Genomic DNA, 20,029 nt, shown 5'->3' with positions numbered 1-20,029 from the left:
TCTATTATTGAACCTATTCTGGTTTCTTCCACCTTGATTATTGTTGAAGCCTTGCTGAGGCTTCTGTTGATCCTTCCAAGAAAGATTAGGATAATTTCTCCATGAGGAGTTGTAGGTGTTTCCATAGGGTTCTCCCATGTAATTCACCTCTCTCATCATGGGTTGATCTGGATCATAGGCATCTCCATCATAGGAGGTGTCTTGAGTGCTGCCAATTGCAGCTTGCATTCCAGTCAAATATTGAGAGATCCTGTTGACTTGTTAAGTCAAGATCTTCTTCTGAGCTAGTATGGTATTCAAAGTGTCAACTTCTAGGACTCCTTTCTTCTGATCTACCCCATTATTTACAGGGTTTCTCTCAGAAGTATACATGTTTGGTTGTTTGCAACTATTTTAATGAGTTCCTGTGTCTCTTCAGGCATTTTCTTCAAGTGGAGTGATCCACTAGCAGAGTAGTCCAATGACATCTTAGACATCTCAGATAGACCATCATAGAAAATACCTAGGATAGTCCATTCTAAGAGCATGTCAGGAGGACATCTCCTGATTAGTTGCTTGTATCTTTCCCAAGCTTTATAGAGGGATTCACTCTCTTTTTGTCTGAAAGTTTGAACTTCCACCCCGAGCTTGCTCATCTTTTGAGATGGAAAGAACTTGGCTAAGAAAGCATTGACCAACTTTTCTCAAGAGTCTAGGCTTTCCTTACGTTAAGAATCCAACCATATCCTAGCTCTGTCTCTAACAGCAAAAGGGAAAAGCATAAGTCTGTAGCCCTCAGGATCCACTCCATTAGTCTTAACAGTATCACAGATTTGCAAAAATTCAGATAAGAATTGATGTGGATCTTCTAGTGGAAGTCCATGAAATTTGCAATTCTGTTGCATTAGAGAGACTAACTGAGGCTTAACCTCAAAGTTATTTTCTCTAATGGCAGGTATGGAGATACTTCTTCCATAGAAATCAGAAGTGGGTGCAGTGAAGTCACCAAAAACCTTCCTTGCATCTCCTCCATTGTTCTGTTCAGCTGCTATGTTTGTATTTTTTGTTTCTTGTTCAAAAAGTTTTGTGAGATCTCTTCCAGAGTGTTGTGCTTTAACTTGTTGCAAACGCCTCCTTAGGATCCTCTCAGGTTCAAGATCAGGATCAAAGAGATATTCTTTATCCCTGTTCCTGCTCATAAACAAGATAAAAAAACAAGAAAGAAAGAGAATGGGAGCTCTATGTCAAAGTATAGAGCACTTCCTATGAGATGTGAAGAAGAAAGAAGAATGAGGGTAGAGGAATGAGACGAAAAATTCGAATAGAGGGGGTAAAGAATTCAAAAATTAAGAAGTAAAAGGAGAAACTAGAATTAAAATATTTTTGTTTTTATTTTAATTATTTATTAAGTTCGAAAAACAAGAATGAAATTAAAAGCTAATTAATTAAAAAGATTTAAAAATTAAAAGATAATTTTCGAAAAAGAAGAGAGAGAAAGGGGTGAGCAGTTTTTAAAAATAGAAAGAGGAATTAGTTAAGAAGTTTTGAAAAAGAAGAAAGAGAAAACATGTAACTAATTAAGAAAGATTTGGAATTCAGATAAGATAGGAAATTTGAAAAAGATTTAGTTTTGAAATTTAAAATTAGAAAAAATAAGATAAAAATTTGAAAAGATTTGAAAAACATTTGATTTTGAATTTTGAAATTGAAACAAGATAAGATAAAGATTTGAAAATAAGTTAAAAAGATAAGATATGGTGAAGATTTGAAAAAAAGATTTTAAAAGATAAGATTTGAAATTTGATTTTTGAAAAAGATTTAATTTTGAAATTTGAAATTTAAATTTTTAATTTTTAAATTTTGAAATTGAGTTTTAAAAATTGAATTTGAAATAAGATAAGATAGGATTTTTGAAATTTAAAGAAAGATAAAAAGATAAGATAAAGATTTGAAAAAGCTTTGAATTTTAAAATTTAAAAGAAAGATAAGATTTGAAATTTGACTTTACTAACAAGAAAACACAAAACTTGAAAATTTTTAAATCAAAATAAAAAAGGGGAATAAGATTTTCGAAAATTTTGAATAAAGATAGAAAAGATATTTTTTTGATTTTTTGAATTAATGAAGAAAGAGAAAAACAACCAAAAGACACCAAACTTAAAATTTGTAGATTAAAAGACACTAGTTTTCAAAAATTAAAAAGAAAAACACCAAAAGACTCCAAATTTAAAAATTTTAAGATCAAAACAAGAAAAGAAACAAGAGCAACTTGAATACCAAGAAAGAACACTAAGAGTAATTCAAAATTTTTAAAGAAAATAAAGACACACAAAATACACCAAACTTAAGAATTGACACTAAACTCAAATAAAAGACACTATTTTTGAAAATTTTTGGAACAAGACACCAAGAAAGTTCGAAACTTTAAAAAGAACAAGAACAAAAGACTCACACAAAAGACAAAGATTAATAAAGAAAAGAAAATGTTTTGAAAAAAAGTGAAAAGAAAACAAAAGACACAAACAAAATAGTAAAAAGTACATAATCTAAGCAACAAGATAATCTGATAGTTTGTCAAATCCGAACAATCCCCGACAACGGTGCCAAAAACTTGGTGCACGAAACTGACTCCGCACATTTTGCACAGATAGACCGGCAAGTATACCGAGTCGTCCAAGTAATACCTCGTCGATCCAACGGAGATTGTTGGTTTGAGCAAACAATGGTTACCTTGCAGATCTTAGTTAGGCAGATAGAAAATATAGTTGTCACGAGAAAACACATAAAATAGATAAATAAATAAAACGTTACTGGATAGGTGTGAAATCTATGGTATGAGAACGGTTGAGGCTTCGGAGATGCTTCTTCCCTCTGGATCAACTTTTCTCACCATCTACTCCAACTTCTGATTGATTCATTCCATGACAGGATGTATATGATTAATGCCGGGTCAACAGTTGATAAACCACTATTTTATGGTTTATCTTGTGCTCAATTGAGTGGTTTTTATCAAGCCTTTGCACACTTATTCATACAATTTGCATGAGTTTATAATTCATTCCCAATTTTGTTCTATAGTTGAAAACTTGCTTCCTAGGCCTCTAAATTGTGTATTTTAACTCCCCTTTATACCATTCGATGCCGTGATCTGTGTGTTAAGTATTTTCAGGCTATATAGGGCAGGAACAGCTTAGAGGATGGAGAGGAAGCTTGCAAAAGTGGAAGGAACACAAGAAATAAAGGAGACAACCAGCGAGGAGCGACGCGCATGTATGGCTCATGCGTGCGCATGAATTAGAGTTTCCACGGTGACGCGTGTGCGTACCTGACGCGTACGCGTGACACGCGAAGATGACCAGCAACGCGTACACGTGACATGTGCTACCTGCAGAAATTGCAGAAAATGCTGGGGGCAAATTTAGGCTGAGTTTGGACCTAGTTTTTAGCCCAAAAACACAGACTAGAGCCAGGGGACAAGCAGAGACTCAACACACATTCTCATTCACATAATTTTTAGTTTTAGATTGAAATCTTAGAGAGAAATCACTCTTCCTCTAGGTTTTCTACACATTCATAGATTTCTAGTTTTTATGCTTTTGATGCTTTTGATTTGGATATTGAGAAGAGTCACTACCTCTGTTGAAGTTGCTATTCTAGTTTGTTTTCTATTCCTTTACTCTTTTCAATTGCCCATTAACCCTGTTCAGATAAGAATGTTTATGATTTTTGGGATTTATTAATGCAAGGAACTACTTTTACCTTTAATTAATTTTCAGTATTATTTTATTTAATTTATCATGTCTTCCTTTTATTCCCTTTATATGCCTATGAACATTGTATTCATGTCAATGGAGTATACTCCCAACTTGACTTGGGAGTTGATTGAAAAGAGACCCTTGAGTTGGAATACTCAAGTGTTGGTTTTAATTGAAAAATGTTGGCTAATTCTCTATTTACTAACATTAATCCTTCCATAAGGAGAGGATTAGGACTTATGAATAAGAGTTAGCTCAATTACTTGACTTTCCTTTATTCGGTAAGGGTTAACTAAGTAAAAACAACAACATTTTAATATCATACTTGAGAAAATCCAACAAGGATAGAACTTCCGATTAATCTTCTCCCAATCAAGGCTTTTTACTTTGAATACATAAATCTCTTTTAATTTACATTGCTTTAATTCACAATCATTTATTTTTTTGTCCTCCAACTCTTAAAATTTCTCGAAAAACTCCTGACTAATAGAATAGCACTCTTTTATCAACTCGTTGGGAGACGACCTGTGATTTTTACTCCCAATATTTTTATTCTAAATTTGTAACAACCCTTTTAAATTGATAGCGGATTTTCGTCGATTAGGAACTGTACTCGCAACGTTATTTCTATATTAATTTCTTAATTGCCTAAAAATACCTGAAATCACCATAAAACACACAAACTCAAAGTAGAATCCAAAAATATGAATTTTGCACTAAAACCTATTAAAATATAATAAAATTGAAATAAAATATAATGAAAACTATATGAAAATGATGCCAAAAAGCGTATAAAATATCTGTTCATCAGCGGACGCTTTTGAGCATGCACGGATTCCAAGCACTGTGTACATTGCCAAGAAAGTCATAAGAAATCTCAGCCTCACGTACAAGAAGATAGATGCATGCCCAAATGACTGCATGCTATACAGGGCAGTGACGAAGAGCTGACCAAATGCAAATGGTGTGGGACATCGAGATGGAAGCATAAGACTAAGAAGAACTCCAGAGTGAGGATCAACATGGTTGTTAAGAAGAACGGGAAACCACAAGCGGCGAAGATTCTTCGTTACTTCCCCCTTATTCCACGATTGCAGCGGTTATACATGTCTAGTAAGACTGCCGTTGACATGCTGTGGCATAAGAGAGGTCCTAATTCTGATGGTATGTACAGGAATCCAAGGGACGCCGAGGCATGGAAGTCACTTGACAGAAGATATTTTGACTTCTTCGGTGATCCACGCAGTGTTCACCTAGCCTTAGCTAGTGATGGCTTTAACCCTTTTGGAAACATGAGCTTGAAGTACTCAATTTGGCGCATGGTTCTTATCCCGTATAACCTTCCCCCCTGAATTTGCATGAAACCCACCTCATTTATCCTCTCTATGATTATTCTTGGTCCTAAAATCCCTGGAAATGACATAGATGTTTACCTAGAGCCCTTGATCAATGAGTTGAAGTAGTTGTGGGTTGGAGTTGAAACTTACAATGCTAACGAGAAAAAAACCTTCAATATGTATCCTGCGTTGATGTGGACAATCAGTGATTTTGCAGGCCTGGGCAACTTATCTGGGTGGAATACGTACGATGGGAGGGCCTGTCCTGCGTGAAATTTGGATGCTGATGCTAACCGGCTCACACACAGTCAGAAATGGTGTTTCATGGGTCATCGTCGCTTTCTGAATCATGACCATAAATATAGAAAAGACCGGTACTCATTTGATGGAAAGATAGAGGATAGAGGCAATTAGAGGTTGTGCATGTCCAACTTGGCAAGGTGCAATCGGTTGCGGGGAAAAGGATACGCAGACAGCAAACAGCCATCCAAGACGAATCTCCTTGGAATAAGAGGAGTATATTCTTTGAGCTACCATATTGGGAGAATAATGGATTGCGTCACAATCTTGATGTCATGCACATAGAGAAGAATGTGTGTGACAACGTAGTTTTCACCATACTGAACGAGAAAGGTAAGTCTAAAGACCGCATTAAAGCTTGAAAAGACCTCCGGTAGATGGGCATCAAGCATGATTTGTGGCCATGAGAAGATGGAAAGTACCCATCCGCCATCTTTACTATGAACAATCCACAAAAGGAGCTCTTTCTAAGGACTATCAAGAACGTGGTCTTTCCAGATGGATACTCTAGCAACATTTCCCGTTATGTTGACTTACCTCAGCGCAAGTTGTCAAGTTTGAAAAGCCACGACTGTCACATTCTAATGAAATATCTACTGCCAATTGCGTTAAGGAATGCATTGCCTACCCTAGCGTCTTCTGTCCTGGCAGATTTATCATCCTTTTTTACCGAGTATGCAGTAAATCCATAGACCCTCAACAACTTCCTCTCCTTCAGGATCACGTAGTTCATATTCTATGTTGTATGGAGATGATTTTCCTTCCTTCTTTCTTCACAATCATGGTTCACTTGACACTGCATTTGGTCGAGGAGGTGCGTCTCGGTGGCCCAGTACATTATCGATGGATGTACCCAATTGAAAGGTACTTATCAAACAAATTTGTGTTTATGTTTTTAATTTTGGCATATGACACGTGTTATATTCTCAAAGGTACTTATGTCATCTCAAGTAGTACATGCATAACAGATTACAACCAGAGGGCTCAATTGCAGAAGGATACTTATCTGAGGAGATACTCGTATTCTGTTCAAGGTACCTAGATAATGTCGAGAGTAGGATTAATCGACCAATGCGTGTTGATGATCGACCGCGTGAACTAATGCCTGATGAAAGTGCAACCATGTTCCTAGAGGTTGGAAAGGCTGTTAGGGCTGGCTCTTTTTACACTCTCACACCAACTGAAAAATTCTAAGCTCACCCCGTCACGTATTGGTCAATTGCTCGGCTGTGAAAATTTTTTTAGAGTAAGTGCATTTGAAAGTATGGATTTTGTGTGATCTACTACAGTTGGAGATCCTGACATGAATTTATTGTGACGTATCCAGTGAATTCAGGGCGATCACAAAGAGAAAGTTACGAAGTAGGACAAGGTCCCAATCTCACATAGATAGTGTTGTGTACAGAGAATTTTTTGAGTGGTTCAAGCTTGAGGTGAATCCTGGTATCATTAATCCATTTACACATTCAAATGGTGTCCTGTTATTTGTATCCCAAGCTAATGAAACACATAATTGTCCACATCCAGGTTCCATTGGGAAGCATCATGCACCCGAACGAGTTGCAGTGGCTTGCATGTGGGCCCAATGTTCTCGTTAGCCGCTTTACATCTTACAACATAAATGAATTTAAGTTCAGAACCTTGTCGAGAGAGGAAGGGTTGAAAACCCAAAATAGCGGGATTTATGTCACTTCTGACATTAGGAGTTATGCAAGCAAGCGCAACAGTAATGTTGCTGTTCATAGCGTCTTGTATTACGGAAAACTAGCGGACATCATTGAGTTAAATTACAGCAGTCAATTCACAGTCGTCTTGTTTAGATGTACTTGGGCAAACACCACCTCTGGCAGAGGCATAAAACAAGACTCTTTAGGACACACAGTGGTCAACTTTTCTCATCCAATTCATACCGGTGATCGAGAAGATGATGAACCGTACATTCTTGCATCCGAGGCTCGCTTTGTATACTATGTGGATGATGAAGCTGATAAAGAATGGTGTGTAGTAGTCCATGTGAACCCAAGGGATTTGTTTGACATGGGTGAAGACATAGGACAATGTCAATTCGAACTTTCCCCCCAACCGATTTTGGCTGGGTTGTCTGAGTTTGACGTCAAAGGTGTGTCGTTGAGAAGGGATGACGATTTAGAAGAACCCACCACTGATGCCATCGATAATTGCGAAGAGGCTACCAATTTATAGATGTATTTAGATACCAATTTAGGACATGAGTACTAAAATTCTATGGTTTGTCCTGTTGAGGGTTATACACTTACATAATTATTAATTAGCAACTAGCATAATCGAAATTAGAACATGGAAACACTTGATGTATATTACTCATTAGTTACAATTGATCCACCTAGAAAATGTGATTTTAATAACATATTTTGTCTTAAAGTTGTTGAATTTCTAATTTGTTAGTATATTGTAATTGAAGTTATATATTGACTGACATAATCGGACTTACCAGGGAAATTAGAAGAGAGGGACCTCTTTCTTTGCGGCTCTAGTGTCTTATTTTGCAAGGCGGTGGAAGAGGCCTCCCCGTTCTCTTCACTGGAGCACGCAACATCATTCGCAAGAGACCTGTGGTTCAACACATTACCAGTTCAGTCATGGCTGGATGCATTCTCAGCACACATGGACATAGGTGATGCTATTACTATAGCGCATAGAGAAATTAGGACAGTACGATGTCTTATGTCTGCTCGCAAAAGGGTCTTTTACTATATTTCAACTTGCTATATTCAATCCAGTGGTTTCATTATCCTGTAATTAAAAGTCACTTTCCAAAGGCCTTACATATTTGAGACTCTGAACATTGTAGGGATTGCTTCAATTCGGAACAAAGTACCGCAAGAAATTCGGATTCGGGTTCGTAACTAGCACGAACCTATTTCTTTTGCAACAAATACAGGAGGAGGTGAAGGTAAATTATGGATTTTTTGCGATTTGTTTAGCCATCAAGTTGGGTACAATAGTTTAACTCAATGGGGATAGGGCCGGTTGCTAACTTATTTTCTTTTGTGAGATGAGGTACTGAATGGGTAAGCAAATAATTATATGTATATTTCTGCAGTAAATATTATTATATCTGACTCTCAAACCTAAATATGTGCTAGATCATGTTATAGTAAATTGTTAATTAGTATAACAACATCATAGCAATTTAAGTTATATACCTCATGTCTTTTCCTTTTCCCCCTTGTTTGTTTTTTTAATTTTTTTTTGTTACCTCCTAAGGAGATTAATTGGAAGAAGAAAGTTGGAAAGGAAAATAGGATGTGGATGTAATTTAGTCAGTTAACTTTGTTCATTAAATCTAACATAAGAGCAATGAACGTGAATGAAATATGAGGAATATGTGAAATTCTGGCTGTTATTTACAGTATCTAGTTGCTGACAGCCGGTTAGCTGATCTTGGAATAAGATCTTTCCAAAGGTTGGTCACCAGATTCTTGAATTTAGTATTTTCTTTTTATTGTTATTTATTTATTTATTTATTTCCAAAAGCTTGGTTTCCTTTGATGTTTCAAGGTATGATTTGACAAGGCTATCATATTATTTGCTTCTTTTTATTGCATACTGTTGAGACTGGTGTAGAATTTTAAGGAATGGATTTTAATTTGCCAGCTGGCACTTTTTATTGCTTCCTTTGTATTACATATCTTATTTTAATTGTAATTTTAATTTCCTTTTTTAGTTTGGGATTCAAAATTCATATTAAGGTTTATTTGGTACTTTATTAGTTAATTAGTTACCATGTTGTTCAGTTGGCATGTTCTTTAGTTGACATGAAGGATGAAATATTACTGATGAAGAATAGAAAGTACCTCTGTTAGTGGTGTTGAAGACTTCTAGCTCCCAATTAATGCACCTTTTCAGATTGCACTTTTTTTTAATTTGTGCAGGCACGCTATGAGAATAGACTGATTGTTGAACTTGAAATTGCGTCTGGAGAGGAATTCACTCTTATAGAAAGAGGTCTTACAAAACTTTGGGAACGTAAGCCAATTAAGCAATTTATAATGTGGAGTTCAATCATGTTTTTTTTTGGAAAATTTGTAAATTCTAAAAACATAATTGCCTATGGTGTATCCTTCAGGTTTAGCTCGGGAAAAGATTCAAGAAACTCCAGAAGAAATAGGCGAGATAGTTCAAGATTCAATGCTTAAAGAAGACGTTGTGCCAGATAGTTCTGATGAAGTTGTTTCTAAAGGACACAATGCTTCCATGCTAACCTTTGACCTCAATAAAACTCCAGAGGAGAATGATATCTGTTGACTCAAGTTTTTATCATTAGTCTGACTTGTCTTATGAAAAATTGGGACTAAATTGAACTCAGTGACTGATTGTGATCTTCTCCTTAGATGTTGAATTTAATGAAATAGCAATGAATTTGTTGGAGATTAGTCTAAAATTAATATATATCTCTTGAATTAATTAATATTTTGACTTGGATTAATGATTCCTATAAATTCAAGACTTTTATATTACTGATTTGTCATACATATATATATATATATATATATATATATATATATATATATATATAAACCCAGGTTGTGAAACTGCTTAATGAACTACATTCTATAATCATGACTATCATATTGACAAGATGACATGAATTAATTAATAGACATGAATTAATTAATTAAGATCTATAATTACACACTGCATTCATAACCTAAAATTTCAATATTGTTTAATTTATCCAAATAATTTAGTAATTTATTTTAACCCAAATTAATGCAATCATAATAATTTAAAATCCGTAAATATTATTATATTATAACTGTAAAAAATATGAGTATATCGTTACCATTATTATTATTATTATTATTATTATTATTATTATTATTATTATTATTATTATTATTATTATTATTTCTTTTAAATGTGGTGTTTTTTGTTCTTATGATTTACCTTCTCTTAGCCTGTTACAGTGATGACATTGCTTATATTGTTAATTATATTTTTATTATAATAATTTGATTTTGGACCGATTTTACGTATTTTTAATATTTGCATTCTCTTAGAAAAAGTCACATTGACCACTTTAAATTTATTATTATTGTTATTGTTGTTTATAAATTTGTTCAGACCCCGCTTAAGTATACATTCCCTGTTACTCAGCTCCTTCAGTTTTCAAATAAAAAAGCCACCGCCACTTCCATAATCCTTATTTTTCCTGCACTACTAAATCATTCATATAGTCCAACCCCTCCAAAGCTTGCATCGTCCTAGTTCTTCTCCTCCACGTCTGTGTTGGGAGCTGTGGTATTGCCGTAACCATCGTCGGTTTCCATTATCGCCATCATCGGAAGGAAGAAAACATCTGTCTCTGCGGCGAACCCTTGTCCTAGAGCCCCTTCTCTCTCTGTCCGAGGCCCGGCCGTTCTTCTCTCACCGTCAATCCACTCCTCTCGTTGCGGGTAAGCACCACTGGCCCCCCTGTGCTCACTTGCTGATTTAGTGATTGAAATTGAGGCCAATAACGAGTTTAAAGTTGACATGAAAGTTTTTCCTGATGTTATTAGTTGAGTTAATTTGTTAATGGGGAGTGGGATTTGTTGATGGGGAGCATGATTCAGTTAAGGGTGAATTCTGATTTGGGGTTTAATGGTATTATTGAATGTGTTTTTAATATTCTTAATGGTATATTTGAATTTTGTTGCTGATAATGGTTGCCTGTGAATAGAAGTTGGGAGTTTTTAGTTACTGCTTTTCTTAGATAAGTCTATTTCATTTGAACTCAATGAAGTAGGTAGTGGATAGAACTAGTACCATGTATGAAGCTTAGTAGAAAATTTCACACAAACAAGCAAGGACTCAACACTTGGCTGTCCTTCTCTAGTCCAAATTAATTCAATTAAACTAATATCCTAGTTCTTCCATTCAATATCATGTTAGGGATTGCCCTAATTAGTATGTAAGTGTCCCTTCCTCGACAGAAGTATAACTTTTCATAGTTAAAGACCAAAAAGTCATTAAGCTTGATGGAATCCCTTAAAGGTACTCTAAGGTACACATAACATCTCTCAAATTTCACTAGTACTAAGCTACTGGTTTGATTACTACTAATACCCTTTTTGTCTCTCACCCTCTCAGTTCTAAGTAGATTGTTTAGTAAACCACATGATGTTTAGTGATTTAAAGGCATTGATAATACCAAAAGTGAATAAATAAAAGAATCAAATCTAAGCCCACAAGAATTAAACAAAATTGAAACAAAATAGACCCATCTCTATATAAAACTGATAAACTACTGAGTGTTTTAAACCAGAAAGTGGCTGTAAAAAATGACATACTATTCCGCCCTCCCCTTAGTGATACAACGAGAGATTGCTTCCATATACAAGTTCACCGTATCAAAAGGCATTATTGATATCAATATGATAGAGGTGCCAATGACACATGGCAGCTGTAGAGAGAAGACAAACAGAAGCAAACTTTGCAATAGGAACGAGTTGTCAGTCTAATCCAAACTACAAATTTGAGCATAATTCTTGTATACCAAGTAAGCGTAGTAGCACATGATATTGATTTACTATAAGTATCATTACTTATTAATACCTTTAATTGTTAGTGTATTTCATAATTCTGATTAAATTATCTAATTACCACCTTTAATTGCGGTCTCTAGTCTCATACTATAAATTTTTTATTATCAATTTGTCATAAATAGCCGAGTTTAATAAATATTAACTGGGTTCTACCAGTGTCCTTTTTGTATATTAATAAATATTAATAACTATATATTAATTATTATCACTTTTTTATATGAATGCAGTCAGGAAAGATGCCAGGATAGGTCGTTACACGAAGAAGTCCCAGTTAGACATGGCATGTCAGCAGCCTCAAGTAGGATCTGCTGCGGCTTCAACTTCCCATCAAGCAGACTGCCCAATTCCTCCGTCCAGTGGCAGTGGTGCCCCCGCATCCTTGTCTTTACGTCCCTTTCGTCCTTCCCATAGCGAACCACCGCCTGCTCCATATGCTTGTACGAACGATGTTCAAAACTCGGAGCCGAATGCCAAAGACTTAGACTCAGAGGCAGATGAGGTAGATTCTTTTGAGCAACATGTTGACAACATATTTGCTGCATCGGAGGCTCAGAAGTGCAAAGGACGCAAGACCACTGAATTTTGGGATGTTAAAACAATTGGTATACAAGAAATCATTTAATAAAATTTTTCATTCAGCTATTTTCCTATGTCTTCATCACAGCTTGGCCACAATGGTTACTCACACAGAATAACTATGATTTATATAATCCAATGGCACAATCAAACTGGTCAAATTGAGCGTGAAGGAAGCTATAAAGCCACCTAACGGAAGAAAGATCGTACTCAGGTTCAACAGTGTAATGCAACCAGTTGGGGATGAAGCTGGTATACTGAGCGGCATTCTTGGACTGCTAGGATCTGACTACACCGAATTCTCAATCTGCGAGAAGGACTAGAGAAAGGTTCGCACCAGGGACAAGGTCTATAATGAATGTGTAAAGGTAAAAATGTATATTTTTGTACCATTCCAGACTCAAAATTTGAACCCTATGGACAATTTAATTTTACTGTTGCAGGAAATATTCCATTTTGATAAAGATATTAGAGGAATTATCAAGCGTATAATATTAAAAATGCTAGGAAGGGCTTGGAAGAAAACGAGGAATAGGTTATACCATCACTATTATGACTCAGAACTGACTCTTGAAGATAATATTGAACACCGCCCACTGGGAATTAATGCGGATCATTGGAGATGGTACCTCGATTATCGCAATAGTAAAGAGACAAAGGTAATATATATTTGTATTTCATAACAGAAATAGTCTATTTATGTTACATTGAGTTAGTCAGAACTAGTGTCTAGTAACCCTTGATTTTGATGGAATGACAGGAGAAGTGCAAGAAAAATGTTGAGAATCGATCAAAGCAGCTTTACACCCACACTGGCGGATCAAAAAGCTTGGCAAGGCTTGAAGAAGAAGAGGTAATCTATTTTTGAGAATGTCTTTCAACCATCTCTTTGTTTACATATTCACTTTGTCATCATTATTGGTACAGTTGGAAACAAGGGAGGAGAGTTGGTAGAGGAGAGTTGTATCTCTTAACGCACAAAAGACCTAATGGCTCCTATATCCATGATACAACTCAGACTATTGGAGTAAGTAATGTGTTGAGAATCGGAAAGTAGTTTCTCGTATGTTTTAGTTTTTAAAATTGTATTGGAAGTCTATGCGGTTAGCGACTAGTTAATGAATGCTTAGAATTGCTTATCTATGTGTGTCGAAAAGAATTGAGGCTATTGAGCAACGGGATGAATCCTCTAGACTGTTGTCTCAAAATGATTCGCTTGCTCAAGCTCTCGAAAAGGAGCACTCGGGTAGAGTGCATGGCATGTGTTTGGGACCGACTTCTAGTCAAGTCTTCGGTATGAATTTCCATCAGCTGAGCAATGGATTTCAAACAGAGGAGACCTAAACGGTGCTGCTTGAACTACAACCAGATTTGGCGGCCGAAAAATTAAAAAGGAAGGCAGTGGAGGATGAAGTAGCAGCTAAGAAGACAAAAAGACAAGCAATGGAGGATGAAGTAGCAACCAGGAAGATAAGGATACAGGCAATGGAGAGTGCTCTGATATGTCTACTTCAAGGGCAAGGTGGGAAACTGCCATCAGATGTCGCCGCATGGATGAATTCATTAGAGGGACAGATTAGAAATTAGATCTTAGAATTGTGGAGTTTTTTTTAAATATACACTTTTTTGGTGTTGACTATCCAACTCTTAGTAAGGAGTACACTTTATTGATATTTGGATAATTATATGAATTTTATTAATAGTTTTGCTAATGTCGTTTACCCATCAATTTATTTTTCAGGATATAAAATAATTTAACTTACTAATATTAAGAAAGAATCCAAAAATAACAAAAAAGAAACACCTGGTACATTTAAATTAAAAAGAGCATTGGTTGACAGTGTACAATACAGTATTTTTGCGGCCATTTAGCCAGAAAATAGCGGCATTTGCAAAATAGTCATTAGAGATTTGAAAAAACATGATAGGCGATAGCTAAATACATTTGAAAACACAACGGGCGTTAACTAGTAGCAGTTTCAAACCATTAGCAAATTTGTGTCAAAATCAATGTTCCCCAGATAGCAGCGGTTTTAAACCGCCTCTAAACATTACGTCACTATTTCATGGCTTTGCGGCGGTTGTGTCAGCAGTTCGTTAGAACCGTCGCAAAATCATATTACCACCCCCTAATAGGCGATGCTTGTGGAACCGCTGGAATTTCGTTTAGCGGCGGTTTAAAACCACCGCAAATCCATAAATAAACTGCCGCAATTTCCCGTTTCTGTTGTAGTGAAATTACCCTTAAATAATTTTAAAATGTGACAAAAATATTCAATATTAAATATATTTTTCTCGAAAAATACTTTAGAGCTTGAATTTTGATGCAGTTTTTTGGAAGTATGATTAAAAAATTGAGGTATTTTTATTCTTAAAATTTGGTGATTTTTCGCTAACTATATATTTTTTTGTGATTTTTTAAAAGTATTATTGGTTGTTGACAAAAAAATCACAAAAAAATATACACTTAGCGAAAAATCACCAAATTTTAAGGATAAAAATATCTCATTTTTCTAATCATACTTGCAAAAAATCGCATTAAAATTCAATTTTTAAAGTATTTTTTGAGAATACATATTTAATATTGGGCATTTTTGTCGCGTTTTTAAATTATTTGAAGGCATATTTGTTAATAACAAAATTCGAGTATATTTTTGTGAGCAACAAAATTATTTGGATGCTTTTTTTGTGATTTATCTTAAAATAAAACAAAATAAATAAAAAAATTTAATAAACTAAAATGATTTAAAAAAATAGAAGATATATGACAGAAGAAAAATAATAAATTAAAACTTACCTAGTTCAAAAGGTAGAATAAGACAATAAAAAAAGTAATGTAAATTAAAGGTTGAAACAGTTACCAATTCTGTAAAAGGAGGATTAGTGAGTTTTGTTATTGTTTTCTTACTTCTTTGTTTTTTTTATGTCATATATAGGATGATGGATTCTATTGGCATCGATTAATGTTCTGACATGAAAATGGATTTTTTATAATAATTTGCTATTTTTTGGCATGCTCAATCATGGATCATTCGGTTGTAATTTTTTGAGAAAAATGACATATATTAAGAAACTTGATGTATATATGAAGTTAAACTGCGAAACCAATATATGTATCAAGATATAATTGATTTAATAATTGGGAAAAAGATAGAGATGACTATATGTATTTATGGTCTATTATATATAGTTGATGAAAAATAAAAAATATTAGAATATAATATAGGTAAATGACCTAAAAGAAAGAAATGAGATAAAGAAGAAGACAATATAAGTAAAAGTTCTACGTGGATCGGAATAGAAAGATAATCGCAATGTAAGTGAAAAGAAAATTAAAAGAAAACGAACTAATGTAATTGCACCATTCCACTTAACCATGGGGTAAACTGGTAAGCCAAAGATATTTTGCATTAAGTTCTTATGCTCAAGCATGGTTCATAAGCAAAAGTAATATGCAAGGTTGGGATAAAAAAATGGATTGTCAAATAGCCACCAAAAAAATGGATGCAAACTCATCCTCAAAGCCAAAAGTATAATGCAAAATAATCATGATTCATAAATCATAGTATGAGTATCATACTTAAAGTCTTTAAGTTCTTTAATTTGTATCTTGTTAGATTTTTCAAGTTGCACTTGAGACTGATTCATGGGATGCATTTGTTTCAACCAAAACCAAATCAAGTTAAGAGAGGCTTAAATGTGAAAATCCCAAGTGATCAAGTGGTTTTCTTTTCTTTTTATTTTCATATCGTGTATTAATAGTTAAGATACCAAATCAAATCAAGTTGTACAATTGTTCTAAGAGAAAGTCTAGGGGTCAGCAGTTTTATTAAAATCTGGCCAGCACTTGACCAGCAAAAGAAAAATAAGTAATCCTACACCATTAGATATAATCTCACACTATTAAAAATACTAATGATGACTAATTGATGGCTACAAATCACAAAACTTGCTGGTCCGCTTGCACTCTTCTTGTTCTAATCAGCCAAAGGCCAAAACTCAGGTGACCACAAGTTGATAATGTTAAGAGACAAAAAAAAGTGAGAACTTACTTTATTTAATATGTAATAATTAATAAATATTAAATAAGACAAGTTCTAGTTGTTTTTGGCTAAATTTTGTTGGTTACCAAATATTTACGGCCCCCAATATTATGATAATGAGCTATAAGCTGTTTCTTCCAGTGTCATCATTTTGTTAATTAATATAAACTATGAGATGTGGATATAATTGTTGGAACATGAACATTTTTAGATGACTAACGTGTGAAAAGTTGATGGTGAAGTGATATAACTACAACAAATTCAGGCTGAGGCAACCCTTTAAAAACGTTGCATATAATAAGGGACAAAGGCAACACTTTCCAACAAAAAGCAACACTTTTTGGGAGGTTGGCTATACGGCCGTTACTTTTGGTCTAAGGCAACGCTTTTGTGTATTAAAGGGAACCCTTTTTATGGCAACCTTCAAAAAACGTTGCTTTTTTTGCAAATAAAGCAACTCCGCGAAAGGGTTGCCTTAGAGCTCCCAAACACAACACTTTAGATGAGACGTTATGGCAACACTTTTTACGAGTTGTATTTTCTAATACATAAAGCAACACTTGTCCAGAGTTTTTTAAGTTGCCTTTTCATATACCTAAAGCAACACTTGTGCAAATTTTTTCTAGTTGTTTTTTCATATACCTAAAGCAACCCTTGGCCAGGTTTTTTAAATTGCCTTTTTCATATACCTAAAGCAACACTTGTCCAGGTTTTTTTATGTTGCCTTTTTTATAGACCTAATGCAACACTTATGTAAGTTTATTTGCAGTTGTCTTTTTTTAATACCTAAAGCAACACCTTATTGAGTTTTTCTTAGATTCTCTTTTTTAATATCTAAAATAATATATTTTTTACCTTTGTTATATTTATATGATATTTGAAGGATATATAACACCCACATTTGAATAAGCTCATAATATATATTGCATATATATAAAAAGGTCTTCCAAGTGCCAATTAACATACTTGCTAAGTTACCAAGTCAAATAAATAATAAACATAAGTAAGCATAATACATGTTTTTCTGGTGATGAACTTAAACAAAAAAGAAACTAAGTTGTCCACTTGAAACCAAAAAGACTTAAACAAAAAAGAAACTAAGTTGTCTATTTGAAACCAAAAAGACTTTGTGCTTCACCATTGTGCTAAGAATTTCCTTTATGTCTTCAGAAAACTTCATCCAACAATAAAAAAGCTGCAGTCAAATTTAAATGAACAAAAAAATTATAATCAAACTATCAGCTATACAATAACATGTGTACTCAAGTGTTACAACAATTTAGCACACATACCTAATCATGATTTGGTATATGAGTCGACGGAGGAGAATGCCGAGGAACTAAATTTGGATCTTGTGCACTATTTGCTGACGATTGCTTAGATCACAAGAGAGAAAGCACTTCATCAACATTCATACCAGGAGAAGTTTGTTGCAACATAAGTTTCACAATATCTTCCAATTCTTGCAGTCGTTTCTTATGGTCATCTAATTCAGTTTTTAAAGTTGTTACCTTCTCTTCACTTTGTTTTTTGATTTCATCTATTTCTTTATTTTTCTTAAGAGAAGTTTTTGTAACAGTTCTTCCATAACATCGAACTCTTCCTGGATTCTCTTTACCAAAAACTTTTTGAAATGCATTAGTAGGTGTTTCTCCAGCTTCTTGGAGATCATCAAGTTTATCCTATATAAACAAATATATGATATATCTATTTTTAGTGATAAAAATTCAATGAAAGAATCCAACAACCTATTGATAACTAATAGGGGCAGCAATCCAAAATAGCCATAAACTCATCCAATCTTTTTCTAGGTCTTGAAAAAACCTAATTATTCATATATTATTACTACTATTTGACCAAGCATGTAAATAATAATGTTTATGCACATTAAGTATATAAATTCATAAAAAAGGCACATAAAAATATTATTATTAAAATTGAGAAACAATGAAAAAGACACATAAAAGACATTCAACATGAAAAAAAAAACTGCACAAAGGTCATAATATACATATGAAAACATACAAGTATAAGTAAGATAAAAAAATTTACGGAGTCATAGCTCAACAAATTGCAATCTTCAAGTCCTAGAATGTCCACCAATGTTTCTTAAACTCATCTGAAGCAATATTTCTCTATAACAGAGCAAAGTATCAAATTTATATTATTCTCTATGAATTATTAACTCAATCAAAGTGAAAAACAGAAAAATCAAACAAAAATAATAATCGAAAGACTTTTTTCTGTATAGATGACCTAAAGAGAAGAAAATTTTTTTCTGTTATTAATAATCAAACTAAGCATACTATAAAATTTGATCTCTCTTTGGGCTTAGGATATATAATAGGTGAATTTGGTTGCTACATGGAAGATAAACATTTCATCAAGTTTCTAAAGTTAAGAGTTCTCACATGAATCAGCATTTCATTTTTTCTTTGGAAACCTACCACACCACATTGGTAGCTTAGTTAGGTTTGAGTGACAATTAACCACACAATCATTAGTATGTATAACCAATTAGCACTAGTATGTATCACCAATCAGCACCACACAATTAACCAATTTTTCATACCAAAATTTTAAACTCTATATAATATAAATTTTGCTCATGCACTAGTTTTTGTTAGAGAATTCTAAGGCAGGTTATATGGAAAATCCAAACTAATCATAAGAAAAGAAAAGGTCCATTCATCATAAATCAGTTTTGCAATATTTACTACTAATTTATTAATTCTCTCATATACTTTCACCATCACATATTACAAGGTCATATGAATTTCAATATGTCTTTTCCAGATTTTCACAATATTTATTTACATAACCAAATTTAATGCTACTAACCTAGCAGCAAGCTATTAACCTAATAAGACAAAAATTCGTAAATTATTAGTTTCAGATCTCTTTAAACTCAAACCCAAAAGCTAAAAGTTCAGATATTCAATCCCCAAACCCCAAGGTAAAGGCAAAAAAATAATCATATCATGGAAGAAATCCACAGACCTCAAAATAATCTCTTAAGATCAAGACTTAAAACGCACTAAATACACTAGACTACTATATTTAACATGATAAAGGAATTAACTTTGCATAACTAATGTATACATCCAATTTATTAACAATATAAAAGGCAGAAAAATGCAAAAAAAATTAAAATGCAGAAAAATATGTCCCACATATAATCATAATCAAAATGCAGAAAAATTCAGAAAACCCTAAGAAGCAACATTCAGAACCATGAAAACTTCAGAAAAATTGAAATAAAACCCCTAAAATAAGAATTATTAAGAAGCCCCAAAAATTAAGATTCAATGCATTCAGAAATTCATAATCAAAATACAAAAAAATTCAGAAAACCTTAAGAAGCAACAATCAGAACCATGCAAAATTCAGAAAAATTGAAATAAACCCCTAAAATCAGAATAATTAAGAAGTCCCAAAAATTAAGATTCAATGCATTCAGAAATTCTTAA

At 33.8% G+C, this 20,029-nt stretch overlaps 2 protein-coding genes across 2 annotated transcripts; both read left to right on the top strand.

The window, feature by feature from the left end:
* Positions 1–4,756: 4,756 nt before the first annotated feature.
* Positions 4,757–7,573, top strand: LOC148568708 (uncharacterized). Its single transcript, XM_088484751.1, has 6 exons — positions 4,757–5,056; positions 5,289–5,399; positions 5,512–5,704; positions 5,914–6,235; positions 6,340–6,505; positions 6,899–7,573. Exons 1-6 carry the CDS (start codon positions 4,757–4,759, stop codon positions 7,571–7,573), a joined length of 1,767 nt encoding a protein of 588 aa, XP_088340877.1.
* Positions 7,574–7,687: 114 nt separating this feature from the next.
* On the top strand, positions 7,688–9,658 carry LOC110271538 (uric acid degradation bifunctional protein TTL-like). The gene is made up of 5 exons (XM_088484750.1): positions 7,688–7,742; positions 7,845–8,062; positions 8,202–8,303; positions 9,286–9,379; positions 9,480–9,658. The coding sequence occupies exons 1-5, from the start codon at positions 7,688–7,690 to the stop codon at positions 9,656–9,658; spliced, it is 648 nt and encodes a 215-aa protein (XP_088340876.1).
* Positions 9,659–20,029: the final 10,371 nt, after the last annotated feature.

The sequence above is a fragment of the Arachis ipaensis genome, chromosome B4, assembly GCF_059453495.1.
Source record: "Arachis ipaensis isolate K30076 ecotype BB chromosome B4, ASM5945349v1, whole genome shotgun sequence".
NCBI lineage: Eukaryota > Viridiplantae > Streptophyta > Magnoliopsida > Fabales > Fabaceae > Arachis > Arachis ipaensis.
Note: the sequence above shows the minus strand (reverse complement) of the source record. Positions and strands in the feature narration are given on the sequence as shown.